Source organism: Aphidius gifuensis, linkage group LG2, assembly GCF_014905175.1.
Source record: "Aphidius gifuensis isolate YNYX2018 linkage group LG2, ASM1490517v1, whole genome shotgun sequence".
Classification (NCBI taxonomy): Eukaryota; Metazoa; Arthropoda; class Insecta; order Hymenoptera; family Braconidae; genus Aphidius; species Aphidius gifuensis.
Window position 1 is genome coordinate 18,280,615 of NC_057789.1, and position 18,022 is coordinate 18,298,636.

General features: G+C 29.7%; 1 protein-coding gene across 2 annotated transcripts in view; it reads right to left on the bottom strand.

The window, feature by feature from the left end:
• Positions 1-1,347: 1,347 nt before the first annotated feature.
• LOC122849268 overlaps positions 1,348-18,022 on the bottom strand; it is a 56,491-nt gene continuing 39,816 nt past the window's right edge. Inside the window, exons 1-5 of one of the 2 annotated variants that reach the window (XM_044147943.1) lie at positions 3,517-3,843; positions 2,980-3,291; positions 2,695-2,819; positions 2,320-2,604; positions 1,348-2,222 (exon numbers count right to left, since the gene is read on the bottom strand). In XM_044147943.1, the coding sequence (XP_044003878.1) occupies positions 1,997-2,222; positions 2,320-2,604; positions 2,695-2,819; positions 2,980-3,291; positions 3,517-3,711 (1,143 nt within the window). In that variant the 5' untranslated portion in view covers positions 3,712-3,843 and the 3' untranslated portion in view covers positions 1,348-1,996. Of the gene's footprint in view, positions 2,223-2,319; positions 2,605-2,694; positions 2,820-2,979; positions 3,292-3,516; positions 3,844-18,022 lie in introns of those variants that run through there. The other variant, XM_044147944.1, reaches the window with a different exon arrangement.

The window sequence follows — 18,022 nt, forward strand, 5'->3', positions numbered from 1 at the left end:
AGATAACTGGCAGAAATGTCATGTTACAATATGTACAGTTAAATTATTATATTTTTTTTCCTTATATAAAAAGGAGAATGAAGCCTCTCTTCGAGCTATTTGATTGGCTGTTTATAATAATTTATTTATTTTTGTTTAATTAATTAATTTTTTTTTTTGTTTATCCGTTGCTATGTGTACCCTTTGTTATTTTATTTTTTGCTTATATGTGATGTTTTGTCAATGATGTAAGAGGGTGTATAGTAAATAGTAAGAAGTATGTATGTAATAAATAAATTAACAATTTTCATTAATCCTTCAGCAATATTTGCCATAATAAATTGATATAATTATGGAAAATATTGCTGAAAAAATAATTTAGATAACGAATTAATTTATTTGGCTATCAACGTTTGCCATATTTAATTAGTTAAATGGTTATTGGCAAATGTTGCTAAAGAAAGAACGTAATCAAAAAAATTAATTCATATAGTCTAGATTAATTTTACACTCAGAGAAGGATATGTTAACAGTTAACATATCCTGTTTAATGTTAACATATGCCATGTTTAAATGGGTGGTGGCTGATAAGTTTACATCAAAGATATATATATTAACATTCAACATACGTATCTTAATAGTTAATATGCGTATGGTAACTATTGAGATATCTGTAATTGACACAATTTGAAGGTTAGGCTGATAGTTGAAGACATTTACGTATGTAAATATGAAAATTTAATGTAAAATTAAGAATGAATTTACAAAAAAACTAAATTTAAATAAATTTATGACAACACGAGTACATATTATATTATATTACAATTAGAATAGTATCACTATAAACATACGTATGTTAACAATTAAGATATCTATGTTTATTGTATATATATATATTTTAAAATTAAACTTTTGTATGTTTAATGTAAACATATTGGTATGTTAATTGTTAACATATCCTTCTCTGAGTGTACAGCAATATTTTTTATATTAAATTAAAATTATTGTGTCAAATACTTATGGCTAATGTTGCTAAGGAAAGGATGTAATCAAATAAATAAATTTCTAATCTAGATTAATTCCTCTGCCATTTGGCATAATAGGTTTAATTCAATATAGAAAATATTGCTGGGTATTAATCTGGACTGAGAATTAATTTATTTGGTTACATTCTTTCCTTAACAACATTTGTCAATAGTTTTTTAATTAAATAATTATGGCAAATGTTGCTGAGAAAAGAATGTGACTAAATAAATCAATCCGTAGTCTAAATAAATTCCTCAGCAATACTTTCTATATTAAATTAAAATTATTGTGTCAAATAGCTGAGGGATTGATCTAGACTGATAATTAGTTTATTTGGTATTCTTTTTTTTTTTCTACTATATACTCAAAAAGAACGAGTAAATTAAAAATTGGGAGATATCGTGAATTTTTACGTAATGATCAAGATCAAAAAACTTCTTACTACAACTATCTTACATTATTGAGAAAACATCACATATAATAGCGCGCGAAGCGCGCCAATTGGTCTAGTGTATATAAAAAACGTAACTATTCCCAAACATATGACATCGACATTCCAGTTAAATAAAAACAACCGAATCGAACTTCTTGTTTGATGGCACCAAAAATTTGCTCATTTTGTCTACTATGATCCAAGAAGAAGAATACAGTCATTATAAATATTTTTTATTCACGTTTGAAGTTATTTTCAAACATTTCTAAAAGAGCTTATCATATGTTAAACCTCTTCAAAAGATGCCAACTAACTTTGAAGAATTATTAAAAAAAAAAAAAAGTAATACAATCAAAACTGACAAAAATACGCCTTATTATTTCATTTATTCTGTTAACTTTAAAAACTTTTGTTTGTTTTTAACTTTGGTAATTCGTACTTCAAATATATAAGGAAAAAAAATTGTTTAAATAATTGTTTTCTTCATTTCATTTTGGCATTAAAGTATTGAAGATTAGTTTCCTTTTAAAAGTACGAACAATATATTTTACACTGCATTTAATAAACTTTCAGCTGATTATTATTGTCAAAGCCAGCGCTGTGGCCAGCATTTCTCACTATAAAGCTGCTACCATCATAATGCATTCGTCTTTCACCACGCCTTACAAAAAGATGAGATGTCTGACCCAGTGATGCAGTACAGTGCAAAAACGGGGTCGTCACGGTAGCTGTTCCATGGCTTGCTGATGTCCTCAGTTGATATTTGTTGTTACTACGTGCGATCCTAGAAATTAGTTTCATAAATAAATTTGTTTCCTATCAGTGGAGAACATAATTGAATTATAGTTGTATAAAAATGAATAAATTTTTTTGTCCTTTACTTAACAAGACCGTCTGGTGTTTGAGAAATACGGACATTGTTTATAACCCAATTCTCAATGCCTTCATCAGATTGCCAGTACTGTGCACCTTCAAGGACTGTGAGAGCCTCGTGATAGTCGAAATGTCTTTGGCGAGACTCGGCAGAAAATACACTTAACGAAAAATCTTGGTTCATATCAGAAAATGAATCAGTTGTTGTTCTCGTTCCAGCTGCATCAACTAAATACACCAATGCGCACTGTTCTGAAGTGAAACTTACCCCTTTATACCACATTTTAGCATACCTGTGAACGAAGAATTTTATTCAATAATGTCAATTTACATTTCTCAAAAGCACTTCATATTCTAGAAAATTTTTATTTTGAATAGCATACTTGTTGTTTCCGTAAGTATCGTGTGCAAGGATTTCGACACGGGATCCATATTGATAGATTCTACCATTAGGGTGCAAAAGAGCTGCTGCTGATCCAGAGCTACTGAGAGAAAGTAAAATGCTATTCTGCAAAATAAAACAGTTGTTCTGAGATATTTATAATACATTACTCGACGATTATATTTTTAACGTCTTTCGAGAATTATGCTGTCTGATCTGCTTATATCAAAATACGTATTATTCAGAAATTACTCAGCCAATAACCATTCCAAGAAACATTTTATACCTTAAAATTTGTGATTCTTATAGCACGATCAAGAGACATTTCAACTCGAATGTGATTGTGAAGTCGGAGAGAAATAGTCCCATGTGGAGTAGCAACAGCTCCAATACTAAAATTCTGTGGTGCATCATGGAGGTTTAATTCTCTCCAAATAGTTTGATGGGTAGGATCTTCATCCGAACGGAAAGGAAAAGAAGTGATGGCTTGCTTGGGATTATTTGAGAACTTTTTTGTAGGCATAATACCCATGAAGTTTATTCCTTGCCACTTTTCAGTTATGGGACTTCCCTGATTTTTTGAATAATCATTGAGTACCTTAAAATTTTTAAAGTATTTTTGTTGGTTTTGAATAATGTACTAATCAATGATTCAAAGATAATGTTTTTTATTCACTAACGACAAAACGACATGATGAAAATAATCATGATAAACAACATGATGACAACAATAATAATACTAATAATAATAATTGTAAAATTCAACTAAAAAGTCATTGCAATAATTTACAATTGTATTAATCTTGGATATGTCAAAACTAACTTGAATATTATTTCTTTCTTGGAGATGATATTGATGCATAGTGTATAAAGATCTCAGTTGCATAGTTTGACTTGTGTATCGGCTTGAAAGATGATAGTTTGATTGTAACTGAGAAATCGATCTCGCCGACAATGAGTTATTGAACGGGAATACGGATAAATTAAATTCTTCACGTTGTTTGGCAAGATTTGTCATCGTTCACTACATAAATAATATTTTTTTTTAAATAAACACATATACAATATTCTGTTTGACTTGACAGAAAAGTATAAATTCAGATAGTGAACGTGCACCACGGTTATTTTCGAAAAACAAAAAACAGTTGTCTGTTTTTCTTGTTGCTAAGCGAAATAAATTTCTATAATAAAAAAAAAAAAAAAAAAAAGAAAAGTAAAACAAAAGAAATAAAAAAAAATATTTTCTTCATCATTGATCATTTTTTGTGCACAGAATGTTCCCAGACCAATAAACAGAGTTACCTGTCCTTGATTATTTAAAAATTATAACAGAGAGTTCATATATATTTAGATTTTGTATAATAAATATTCAAATTACGTTACATAGGCATTCTTCATTGTGAAAGATGACTATAGATCATGACTAGGATATTTATCACCAATATAATAAACTTTATTTTTATGAAGATGAAGTTCATAACTTAGACTCAGACTCATGATGCTATATAATTGATATGTTCTAATGATAGAATAATTGTTTCATTTTATTTTTTTTTATAAAGTCCACGTGATAACTTTCAATTCCAATCAAGAGATAACTATTCTTAATTTCGTCACAAGATGAAATAGAGTGGCATTTTTTGTTTTTTTCGGGGCCGCCATATTTGGAGTTATTATCAACATAGAGACTTTGTATATTAGGCATAAAAGAAGCTATTTCAAGAAGTCTAGTGCTTTCTGGAAAATATTTTTTCTGTGATAGATACTTTCTGATAAAAAACTCAAGGTTTTTTTGTTTTGCTTCAAAAGCTATTGCTTATAGCGGAAAAAGTTCATGTTGCGGGTGATAGAGTTTCGAGTGTAAGAATCGCCAAGCATGGAAACACGGCCATACACTGGCCGATAAACGGCAGCCCATGATTGGTAGCCAAGCAAGGGCTATTAATGGGATATACTTGGCAAACGATCGGTCTATTATTGTGTTGCCAAGATTGGCAGTCTTGTCTTGGCCAACGTCTGGCCATTAATTGGCTGGCCATTCATCGGCCAATTCATGGTAAATGCATTGCTGACCATTTAATGGCTGCCGTTCATTGGCCGATCCTTGGCAAATTCATGGCTGGCCATTTAATGGCTACCATTCATCGGCCAATTCATGGCAAATTCATGGCTGGCCATTTAATGGCTACCGTTCATCGGCCAATTCATGGCAAATTCATGGCTGGCCATTTAATGGCTGCCGTTCATCAGCCAATTCATGGCAAATTCATGACTGGCCATTAATGGCTACCGTTCATCGGCCAATTCATGGCTGGCCATTTAATGGCTACTGTTCATCGGCCAATTCATGGCAAATTCATGGCTGGCCATTAATGGCTACCAACCATCAGCTAATTTTTGACAAAAAAAAAACAAGACAATAGAAAAAAAAAAAAAATCAACTATGGAGCATTAAAATTAAATGAATAAATAAATATATTTGTATTTGAATAATCATCTTCAAAAAAGTCTACAAAGTCTACGAGTGAACTTAATTACTACACTGAGAGAAATATTAACTAAGAATTACAAACGTAAAAGAAAAAAATACAAAATAAATAGTAAAAACTGCGTTCCCCCGTCATTTATAAGAATTATTCGTATATTGATAGATAATTTTTACAATAAAATTATGTAAAAAATCTGGCCATTGACTATATACACTACTAAGCCATAAAATTTACACAATTTTATTGTAATTTCTGTTTAAAAAAATGACTAAATTCACGACACTCACAAGTAAAATCTAGCAGACTGAGAATTTACCCACTACCGGTTTTAGAATTTACTAAATTTTATTACAAATTTTATTTAAAAGTTGGACATTTTTTGTGTTAAGTTGGGCAGTTTGTGCTAGATTCACGGAGAATAGCAATCAATTCCCGGCAACATTTTTTCTTTTCTGTTTACACGCTCAAAACTCGAAAACTAATTGTTAAATAGAAAAAAGTTATTCTTGATAAATTGTTTAGAAATAAATAACCAACAATAAACCTCGCTTAACCCCATACCTAGCTTCAACAGATAAGGCTGTAGAAATGCTTGAAATTACATGACAGTTCAATCATTTGTTCAATCGGTCGGCCATCTTTGTTTTATTTCGTCCCACAAACAGAATTTTTACAAAGCTATTGGGAAACGCACTGTGGGCGTGGCCAATCGCTGTAAGCAGTTGGCAAAAAAAGAAACTAAATACACACACCCAAGTATATCCCATTAACATTGAATTTTATTGTTTATTAAAAAAATGTTATTAACTATTGAGTATATACTTTCATGGGCACGAACAACGAATTCCTCACGAAATTCCCTTGAAGAAAATCGTATTATATATGCGGAACATATTACGAATATTGGTGTAAAAATTGATTCAAGTGATGAGTATCATGTGTTTGCCACTTGATATATTATCAAAATGTGATTTTACTTTGACAGGTTGTTGTTTGTCTAACCTCGAAAATGCATAGAAACTCAGATCTCTATTTCTCCTGGAATTACTGTTGCACCCAGAAACGTAAAGTCTTGTTTTTTATTTTTTTTAATTAATTTTGCGGAAAATTTTGTACCAGACCTTTTAAACAATTTGTAAAAATATTATTCGTTTATTAATTTAGCATATATACTGTGTATACCACATATGAATGGGTGTATGAAATAGTTTCCAGAAATTTACTACCAGACGTCGTGGTGAATTGTGCGTTTCCCAATATAGTAAAAAATATTTAAGTCTATGCTAACTTTTATATGTCTACATGATAATTTTTATTATATATATAAGAATATTTATTAAATTGTGCAGTATTTTTTATTCAACCATATAATAATTTTTATTGTTTTCACAAAACATGTATGTCTTTATTTTAATTGACTCATAACTCATTATCTAAAGTTAATCAAAAAGTAATTCTTTATAAATTGTTTAGAATTGAATTTTCAATAATAAACTTCCTCAATATGTCCATGCAATAGATAACGATGTATAGAGGCTTGAAGTAAGTAACCTTGACATTTTACACATTTTACATAATTTTATTGTAGAATTCCGACTCTCGCGGCCAGTCCCAGAATTAAAACAAAAATTACAAAGTACTATAGTAATTTCTATCCAACCATGATTTTAATTTTTAGTTAAAATTTCTCTCAGTGTACAAGAAAACAAAAAACTTCCAAATGCGCTTCTAATGAGTATCCTAGATAATTTTTCTAGGAGTTATGCAGGCCAGGTTCACGCACCCTCTATAAAAATTATATTATAGAATTTAAATTATTGAGCAATGCGGGAGCTGAGCGGTATGGGGATTACAGAGCGGCGCGAAAAGAAAAGAGTGGTGGGGAGTTTGGCAGTCAGCTTGAAGTTTATATTAGAAGAGGAAAAACTATAAGAGAAAAAAGATAAAAACTCCCCACTACTCTATTTTTTTTCGCACCCTCTGTAATCCCATGCCGCTCAGCCCCATTGCTCTACAATTCAATTTAATTTATAATAATTTTTTTAACCCTTTTAGCTATTTTTTTTTTGCTTGAGATTTTTTTTTTTATATTTAAAATACATTAAAAAAAAATATCCTAGCTCGCCAAGCAATTGTAACGTCTCTTATAATTCGTGATTTTTTTAATTTTCAAAAATTAATATCTCGGCAGGGCTACAATTAATTTGCTTGAGAGTTTAAAATTAAGTTAATATATTAAAATTAAAAGTATTTAAACAAAAAATTATGTAATTATGAGGAGTCTGAATAATCGATTTTTTACCTGGCTTACCTGTGGATGAGTGACCAAAAAACTGCTTGAGGGTATGTGCAATGTGTTCTAGGTCTCAAGGACTACCATTTGACACATTCTTTTCGTATACGGTTGAGTCTAGTTTTTTAGCCATCAGCTTACGGACTATGAGTCATGACAGCATCTGTCTATCTGTGAATTTTTTTTTTTCACTTTTTATTATTCTTTTTGACACGTTGTGACATCTAGCATCCAATATTCGAAGTTCTAACCATCATCATAAAAAATTTTAACTACTAGTCAACTGTACTTGTGGACGAGAAAACCGGCCCTATAACCCTGTCCGTTTGTAATGGACGGGATTAGTGTTAACTCAATATTGTTGTTAACCGTGCTATATATACACTCAAAGAAGGATATGTTAACAGTTAACATATCCTGTTTAATAATTATATATGGTATGCTTGAATAGGTGATTACTGATAAGTTTACATCGAAGATACTTCAACATCAAATGTACGTATTTTAACAGTTAACATGCGTATGTTAACAGCTAAGATACCTATTTTGACGTGAAGCGCGATATCTTAACTATTATATTATGATACGTATGTTGACTGTTAACATACATACGTTTAATGTAAATATACACATGGCTAGTTCCACGTGTTGTTTAAATTTAAAAAATAGATTCGTCTGAAATATTTTGTTTATTATTTTTTAGCAAAAAATAAACAATAGGTGTTTTTTTTTTTTTTTATTTTCCAAAAAATTTTGACTTGTGATTTTTTTAGTTTTGATTTTTACGAACTTTTTAAGAAGTATTCCAGCTTTTGCATGCTTTTTACTCGTGATGCTTTTACCTGCTAACATTCCTGCTAACTTCAGTTCCATATAAAATTTTAGGTTGACGGATAGGTAGAGGAGGTCAAAAACAAGTATTAGGAATTTTTTGGGAATATTTGAAGCGATCGAAAGGGGTGAAGTAAAGGGTTAAATATTATTTTTTTTTTTTAAAGAAATAATATAGACTATAAAATTTTAGGTTGACGGATTGGTGGAGGAGGTCAAAAACAAGTATTAGGAATTTTTTGGGAATATTTGAAGCGATCGAAAGGGGTGAAGTAAAGGGTTAAATATTATTTTTTTTTTTTTCGCGATTTCTAAAAGAGACTATGAAATTTTAGGTTGACGGATAGGTAGAGGGGGGCAAAAACAAGTATTAGGAATTTTTTGGGAATATTTGAAGCGATCGAATGGGGTGAAGTAAAGGGTTAAATATTATTTTTTTTTTTTTTCGCGATTTCTAAAAGAGACTATAAAATTTTAGGTTGACGGATAGGTAAAGGGGGTCAGAAACAAGTATTAGGAATTTTTTGGGAATATTTGAAGCGATCGAAAGGGGTGAAGTAAAGGGTTAAATATTATTTTTTTTTTTTTTCGCGATTTCTAAAAGAGACTATAAAATTTTAGGTTGACGGATAGGTAAAGTGGGTCAGAAACAAGTATTAGGAATTTTTTGGGAATATTTGAAGCGATCAAAAGGGGTGAAGTAAAGGGTTAAATATTTTTTTTTTTTTTTTCGCGATTTCTAAAAGAGACTATAAAATTTTAGGTTGACGGATAGGTAGAGGGGGGGAAAAACAAGTATTAGGAATTTTTTGGGAATATTTGAAGCGATCGAAAGGGGTAAAGTAAAGGGTTAAATATTATTTTTTTTTTTTTCGCGATTTCTAAAAGAGACTATAAAATTTTAGGTTGACGGATAGGTAGAGGGGGTCAAAAACAAGTATTAGGAATTTTTTGGGAATATTTGAAGCGATCGAAAGAGATGAAGTAAAGGGTTAAATATTATTTTTTTTTTTTCGTCATAATTAAGGGAGACTAATTAAAAAAAAAAAATTAGTCTTTAACCCTTTACTTCACCCCTTTCGATCGCTTCAAATATTCCTTTTTATCTCCTCTATCAACCTAAAATTTTATAGTCTCCCTCAATTATAACGAAAAAAAAAAAAATTAGTCTTTAACCCTTTACTCCACCCCTTCCGATCCCTTCAAATATTCCCAAAAAATTCCTATCATTTGTTTTTAACCTTCAATTTTTTTTTCATTTTTTTCAATAATCAAATGATGGATAGTTTTATAACCTTCACGTTTTTTTTTCTTATCGTTCTTATTTACACTACTGAAGTTTTTGCGCATTTGCATCTGTAGTAAAAGTTGATCCATTCCAACAATTATAACTATGAAAATAAATGAATTTCAACTTCGTGAGATGAAAAATTATTAAAAGAAATGTATAATACACAAATCAACAGTGTATCTTCAAAAAATAATAATTGAAAAATTTGAACAATAAATTAAAATTGAATTTCGATACTCTCTTACATTTCGATGTAAAGAAAAATAATTTTGAACCGACAGAACTTAACGCTCGGAGTTTCAACTAGATACAACGCTGCTGGCAAGAGTTTATGATGGGGAAGCTGTCACGTCCACATTTTTTTTCAGAAGAGCCCACCAGAGTGAGTGAGTGAGAGTTATGCTTTCCCTCCATAAACTCTTGCCAGTCAGCCTTTAATTTCCCGCGCAACAGAAAATAAAAAAAAACATTGGACAACGGATTCTCTTGCAACGCCCCTCTCTTATTTTTAAGTTTACAAATTTTGTGATAGATGGGGTAAAAAAAATTCTTCCAAGCGTCATATATGATCGAGTAGCGTGATTATATAAATATTTGATATTGAATGATTTTTCAAACTGAATTTGAAGCAACCAATGTGAATGTGTATACATATTGTAACCGATTTTCTGACCTGCGCGGCGAGAACTATCGGCCAAGGTTAACAACGAGGATTTCTCACCATCCTCCTCAAAATCACTGGGGGGAGCCATGTTGGTTATCTCGGAAGCCAACAACCGTGGGAGTCACGAGAACTAATTCGGGAGCCTAACTCAGTCTTAGAAATGGTAGAGGGGCGCGGTCCACCTGATTGGATTATGAAATACGTAACCAAACCTGAGGGAACTATCCTGAACCAAGCACAGTGTATTACATACGCCTATATTACATTGCGACTATACGATAGTAAAACACCTACGTCACAAGTATCGTAAGTGTGGGAGCAAATATTCTACATGTGAGATATGTATTTTGTATAGGGAACCATACAGCGATCCATCCGTGACCAGGTCTTACACATACGTTGCCATTGCAATAATAATATATCTCAATATTATTATTATTGTTATTATTTACAGCGATCCATTCGTGAACTCACACATACACATTTATGTGCGATGAATATAATAATTATTATTATTATAATAAGAGAACCATATAGCGTGATCATTAGTATTAGTCCGTCATTGGAAATTCGGACAGAGTTTCACCAGGACTTAACGTCTGATACCTAGGGAACCTTTACGAGAGATCCAAACGATGTCGAGAGAACCAGTAGTGAACCAAGAGAGCCAGTCAAGAGAAGAGAAGTGATCAGTTCGAGAGCCAGACAAGTTGTGTCGTCTCACGACGACGTTCAGTGCTTAGCTGCTGTGAGCAGAAGGTTTTTTTGAAAAAAAACCAGAAACTTAGAAAAAATAACGAAGTTCCCCCGCCGGGAATCGAACCCGGGTCTTTTGCTTTCCGGGCAAACGCCTTGACCACTAGACCACAGGGCTTCTTATTTTTTCTAAGTTTCATCAAGTTAACTCCGACGTCCTTCTATGCGTCAATTCATTTTTTGAAAAAAACCAGAAACTTAGAAAAAATAACGAAGTTCCCCCGCCGGGAATCGAACCCGGGTCTTTTGCTTTCCGGGCAAACGCCTTGACCACTAGACCACAGGGCTTCTTATTTTTTCTAAGTTTCATCAAGTTGACTCCGACGTCCTTCTATGCGTCAATTCATTTTTTGAAAAAAACCAGAAACTTAGAAAAAATATCGAAGTTCCCCCGCCGTTAAAACCCCACTCAGTAGCACTCTCCTACCTATCGCCCTCGGACATGCGCAGCACGCTTCCCTAGCCCGCAGTTCGATAGGTTTACGATCGGGCTTCGTACGCAGCCTTCGGTGAGTTCGTCTCTTCGACGGAGGAGTGGAGCCATCGCCGCGATAAGGTTTATGTGTCAAGACATCTTATAAACATCGAATAGGCGCCCCATTGATGTCATGTATAATACTCATATCTGAAATAAAAAGTGTTCTCACAAATTTTTATGCTAAGATAAAAAATAATAGTAATATATAGTATATGTTTTCATATTTTTTTAATATTTTTGCTCAATATGATAAATTTAAAACAAGTTATTGCAATTTTTTTATTTTTCATTTTTCTTTATTTTTCTATAAAATTTGTGTAAGATAACTTTTTTCAGTTTTTTTAATAATTCGTTCTAATTGATTAAGCCATACTTATTATTGGTAAACTCTCATACTCTTCCTCTTCTTCCGGATAGAGGGCTTGAAAATCCTCGAACGTTCCATCTCTTGAAATCAGAAATTTTTTCGCAAAATATTGGTAATCCTGGATATCTAAAATAGAAAACAAATTGAAAATTTCATTATATGATAAATAATAAATATAAGGAAATGTGAAAATAAAAAAATACTTGCCCGATTCAACATTTTCCAAGATATAATGCATTTTTATTTCTGAGCGTATGCTCTCCTCATACATTTTAAACTGAAATCATACAAAAATAATCGAAAAAACATGTTGTTATAAATTATATTATTTTTTGAAACGCAGAACAGAAAAATTTGTTTAAATATTCACCATTCTTATATTTCCAGCTCGCGATTTTTCATAATAACTAGTCCTATTTGCATGTCTTTCTCTCATTTCTCGAGATAATTCATCAACTTTTGCTCTTTTATAAAAAAAAAAGATACAATATTATATTTACATTCTAAAAATTCAACAATAATACTTAAATACGTCTATATATCCGGAAATGCAAAGCTTCGAAAATTATATTTTGAAAAACTATAAAACCAATCGCCTGAATTTTTTTTTTTTAAAATAAAAAGTTGCATCAATTCCGATTACTTAAAGTATGATTTTGAATTAAATAAAGAACCGAGTAATTATTCACAATAATACTCTTTTACGCGTCAGTGTCGAGAAGATTCACTTTGACAGCAGTGGTTGCTCTAAATTTACACGATCACTGACTTTGCAAGTCTACTATTCTTTATATAGAATATTTCGCTGATATTATAATGTTATATCCTACGGTACCAACACATGTAATATTCGCCACATAATTTTTTTCATTTCATTAAAGCGTAAAGTGGAGGTCTGTGCGCCATCTAACCGTGACGAGCAGACCTCAACCACCAAAATAAGGCCCGCCATTAACATCAGCATAAATTACATACAAACCAATAAAAATTATAACTTCCGAACGCAGCCAATTTTATAAATCTAGTTTGAAATACAGCAATAAGCTGCAAAAATAAATATAACTATTGTATCAAGAAAAAAATATAAAACTATTACCCATATATTATTATTGCTATAAAATAGAATCAAAAACTAATTTTAAGTAATATGACCAATCAATCAAAGACTACCTAAATATTCCGCAGAACATTTAAAATAATTAACAGACCAATTTAACTGATTTTATTTGCTAATAAAATCCAACTAAATTTTATATTTGAAATATGTCTAATCATGCGCTAAATTTATTAACTAAATATTGTATAATTAATGGAAAGTACGGAATCTGACGGGTCGACACCTCCAGAATCTAGTAAGAAAAAGAATTAGTCCATAAAACAAGTGTGACACAGCGACAGGGCCCTTCCTTAAAACAGGCCACACGCCCGGAAATAAATCAGTTCATACATCTCAGTCAAACAAGTAAATTGGAACTAATCGAGCTACTGACCCACAGTTACGATCGATTAGCCTCCATTAATTTGTGCTCTGAATAATTCATTTAATTAACTTAGTCAAAATCTCTGCACAAGCATTTAAGATTTTCTAAGTTTCATTTTCATTTTCATCAGTAAAGTGTAAAATCAATCTCATTTGTATTACAGTAATTATAAAATTTCAAGTATATCAAAAACCATCTTTTCAAGTAAACTCATTACATTGTTAACATCATTCATTCATAAAACGAATTCAACTTAAATCACCACATCAATCTACCTGAAGCTCCAAGTATTACGAAGGAAGCCCTGGTCGCACAGTCAGAGTCCGCTTTTCACATTCTGGTCGAATAAAATCCAATCCAAGTATAATACATTTTTTCTTCAAACAAATGTAAGTTATTACCAAATTTATTATTCAAATGCCGTAATTATAATTGTCAAAAATTATCAAGTACTTAATCTATTTTATCAATATAATTTCACCGCGAATTTCTTTACAAAAGGTAGTCTTGGTCAATTTCGTAACTCAAATATAATCTCATTGTAATCGCCAAAATATATAATGTCTTTTGAATATATTCCATATAATTTTCAAATTAAAATTGTGTCTCAGTTTTTATTTTACGTCTAATCCATTATACTCCATTCCTATCACCTCAAAATTATCCCTTGATTTTAATCCCGCTTATTGTTACTTCATTGTGCAGGGCAAAACTAAAACTTAAAAATAAAAAGAAGGTAAATTTGTGAAAAATTATTATCGTTATTCCACGTTAATTTCCCAATTTATTACATGGGGGCTCGTCCGTTTTTTGGCTTGATTTTTTAGGGATATCGCGCGGTGATAAAATGAAAATAAATATAGACTTACGGTCTTTATAATAATATAAAAATCACAGTCTTCATAAAATTATTGAATAAAAAAAAAAATTTTTTTTTTTTTTTTCTCTTAATAAAAATAAAATGATAATAAATAATAATAAAATAAAAATGAACAATAAAGTAAAGTACGCAAATTAGAAAAAATATATATATATATTTAAAGAAAAAGCGCGAATGGTAAAATTCAAACGCATGAAGATTCAATATATCTATATATATACACCCAGTTATGTGTATATATATACATACCCAATCGCGGTTTATATATACGTATAACATACAGAAGGCAACAAGTCGCGGACCCAAATAAGTAACCCAACGCGCAAACGTGCCTATGCTATCCAGAATAATACGCGATCTTGAAAATATAAAAACAAATATACATATAATAAAAATTGTGAGGTAAAAATTTAACTTTTAAAGAGAAATAAAAAATATAATACAGAAAGAGAAAAAAGAACATAGAAAAATATAATATATAAAAAGAGAAGTAATAAAATTTTTTATGTCACGAGAAATTATGTCTAGAAATATAGAAATACAAAAAAGTAATAAAATAAAAATCCAAAACCCAAATAATATATTTCAATAAAAAAAAAAGAAGTAACAAGAATCGGTAGAATAAACAAATAACCAAACACCCGATCGAGTAAACCAAAATCATAAACAAAAATTGAAATCTCGTCACCAAATCAAATAAACAAACCGTTGAAATATTCAATTTCGACACGTAACAAAAACAGAGACACAACCAATCGAATTAATCATCAACAATTGAGGGTCCGGATTCTATAACATGCTGAGCGCTCGGAGGCCTATAAAACGTAACGTTGCTCAGGTTAAATTGACAAAAATTTCAAAATAATTTAAAAAAAAAAAAAAAAATACCTTCATGTAAAGAATCAAAAATGACATATTTTCTTTCAAATAAATTATATTCAATTATAATTATTTAATGAATTAAAAAAAAAAGTTTAATATTTTTTTTTTCGAAAAAAACATTATTTTTCCAGGTCTAACTCGTCATAACTTTGTTAATAATTAATGAATCGACTCGAAACTTGGCATATAGTTTTGAAATAACTTAAAAAATAATATTTACTTGTATTGTTTTTTTTTATCAATTTATTGAGTAATGCCGGTCGGAAAATACGTTTTTCAAACTTCAAGATAAAAAAGTGTCGAGAAAATTTTAGAATTGAAAAACTTGTCAGTGGCAACATTGTTCATCTATATATCAAGAAGTTTTTCCCAAATTTTCAAATTTTTTTAGCAATAATTAACCAAGTTATTCATTAATTAACAAATTGTGAGCTGCCGCTGTGATTGTAGATCCGTAGCGAACGTACGCGCACTCTCCAGTCACTGTAAATACTAATCTCTTGCGCATGCAAACATATAAATTGTGGCGGCGGCAGCTCACAATTTGTTAATTAATGAATAACTTGGTTAATTATTGCTAAAAAAATTTGAAAATTTGGGAAAAACTTCTTGATATATAGATGAACAATGTTGCCACTGACAAGTTTTTCAATTCTAAAATTTTCTCGACACTTTTTTATCTTGAAGTTTGAAAAACGTATTTTCCGACCGGCATTACTCAATAAATTGATAAAAAAAAACAATACAAGTAAATATTATTTTTTAAGTTATTTTTATTATCGCTAGGCTATGACAAAACTATATGCCAAGTTTCGAGTCGATTCATTAATTATTAACAAAGTTATGACGAGTTAGACCTGGAAAAATAATGTTTTTTTCGAAAAAAAAAATATTAAACTTTTTTTTTTAATTCATTAAATAATTATAATTGAATATAATTTATTTGAAAGAAAATATGTCATTTTTGATTCTTTACATGAAGGTATTTTTTTTTTTTTTTTTAAATTATTTTGAAATTTTTGTCAATTTAACCTGAGCAACGTTACGTTTTATAGGCCTCCGAGCGCTCAGCATGTTATAGAATCCGGACCCTCAATTAGTCACAAGATGAAAAAAAGAGGATGTGAGTAAGCAACCCCTCCTAACCCCCCTAAAAAAATATATCAACATCCTTTTTATAAAGATAACTATTCATCTACAATAATTTAAATTTTTTTTAAAAAAAAAATAAACTGAACACAATCAAAATTTAATACATTAATTTCTTTTAATATATATTTTATAAAAAATATATGCAAGTAAATTCTTCCCTTTTTGTATAAAGAAATATATATAATAAAATAATAAGTACTTGACAATATGCATGAAATGTGTAATTAATAGAAATCTATACAGTACACACCACAAAACAAATAAATGAGTGAACAAAACATACGAATTGGTACAACAAAAAGACAGGCCGCGTAAAACCGGTAGTTACCATCAAAAAGAAAAACAAAAAAAAAATATATATATATAAAAAAAAAATCTGTATTACCATTGAACATGGTAACTGGTCGATAATGCCATTTTTGGATAAAGAATCAATAAAATTCTTTACCATACAACCACAGATGATAATTTTTTTTTTAAATGATTTTCTCTACACCACCAACAAAACAAAATAAATAAATTTTAGTTAATAAATAATAATGTAATAACTAATACAATATCATTTCGAATACAACAAAACAAACCACGCAGTTTGTACATATAAATTTTTTCTAAATAACAAATTGATGAATCACTCAATTTTCAAAATTTAATAATTATTACACTTGATTTTTACAAAGCTAACCAAGCACTTTGTATACTTAAATTTTTATAATTTTTTATAAACAATTATTAAATAACAAATTGATAAATCAATCAATTTTCAAAATTTAATAATTATTACACTTGATTATTACAAAGCTAACCAAGCACTTTGTATACTTAAATTTTTATAATTTTTTATAAACAATAACTAAATAACAAATTGATAACACAGTCAATTCTTAACATTTAGTAATTATTACAATTGATTTTTACAAAGCTAACCAAGCACTTTGTATACTTAAATTTTTATAATTTTTTATAAACAATTATTAAATAACAAATTGATAAATCAATCAATTTTCAAAATTTAATAATTATGAGTAAAGTAAAACAACTGAGCCCCCCTTAAAATGCCTTACCCGGGATTTCAATAATAAGTACTATTTTTTTATAGTTCTTAAGGATACAAGAATACGTTTTCGTTGTTTTTTGAAAATTTCGATTATTTTAATTGTTATTAATAAATGAATTTTTTGCTAGTGTTAGTATTTGTAGAAGGAAATAAATAATTTTTATACAGAATATTGAAAATAAACCGATCTTTTTAAAAAAAATAAAATAATAAATTTAAATCAAAAATTAGCAAAAGTTATTAACAATTTTTATAAACAAATGGAAATTCTACTACTTTCTCCCTCTTTTTTTACATTTTTTCATTTTACCTTTTTTATTCTCCATCTCATTACGCAACTTTCCACGTTTAAAAAACTCATTAACATTAATATTTAAAAAAGTTATCAATATTTTTCTGGTGCGTCGCGCGACAATTGAGGGTCTGGATGCAATAACACGTTGAGCACTCGAAGACATGAAAACGCGACGTTGTTTCGGTGAAAAATTAAAATTGAAAAATCGAAAAAAAAACAATATATAAAACTAAAAATATACATTTTCATTCAAGTAAATTCTTTTATCATATATTAGTTAATGCAATAAAAATAAAAACAAAATTTTTTTTTTTGAAAAAAATCTTTTTTTTTAAACATATAACTCGTGATAACTTATTTAAAAATTAATAAATTGACTTGAAAATTTGACTGTAGCTTTATTATAGGCTCGC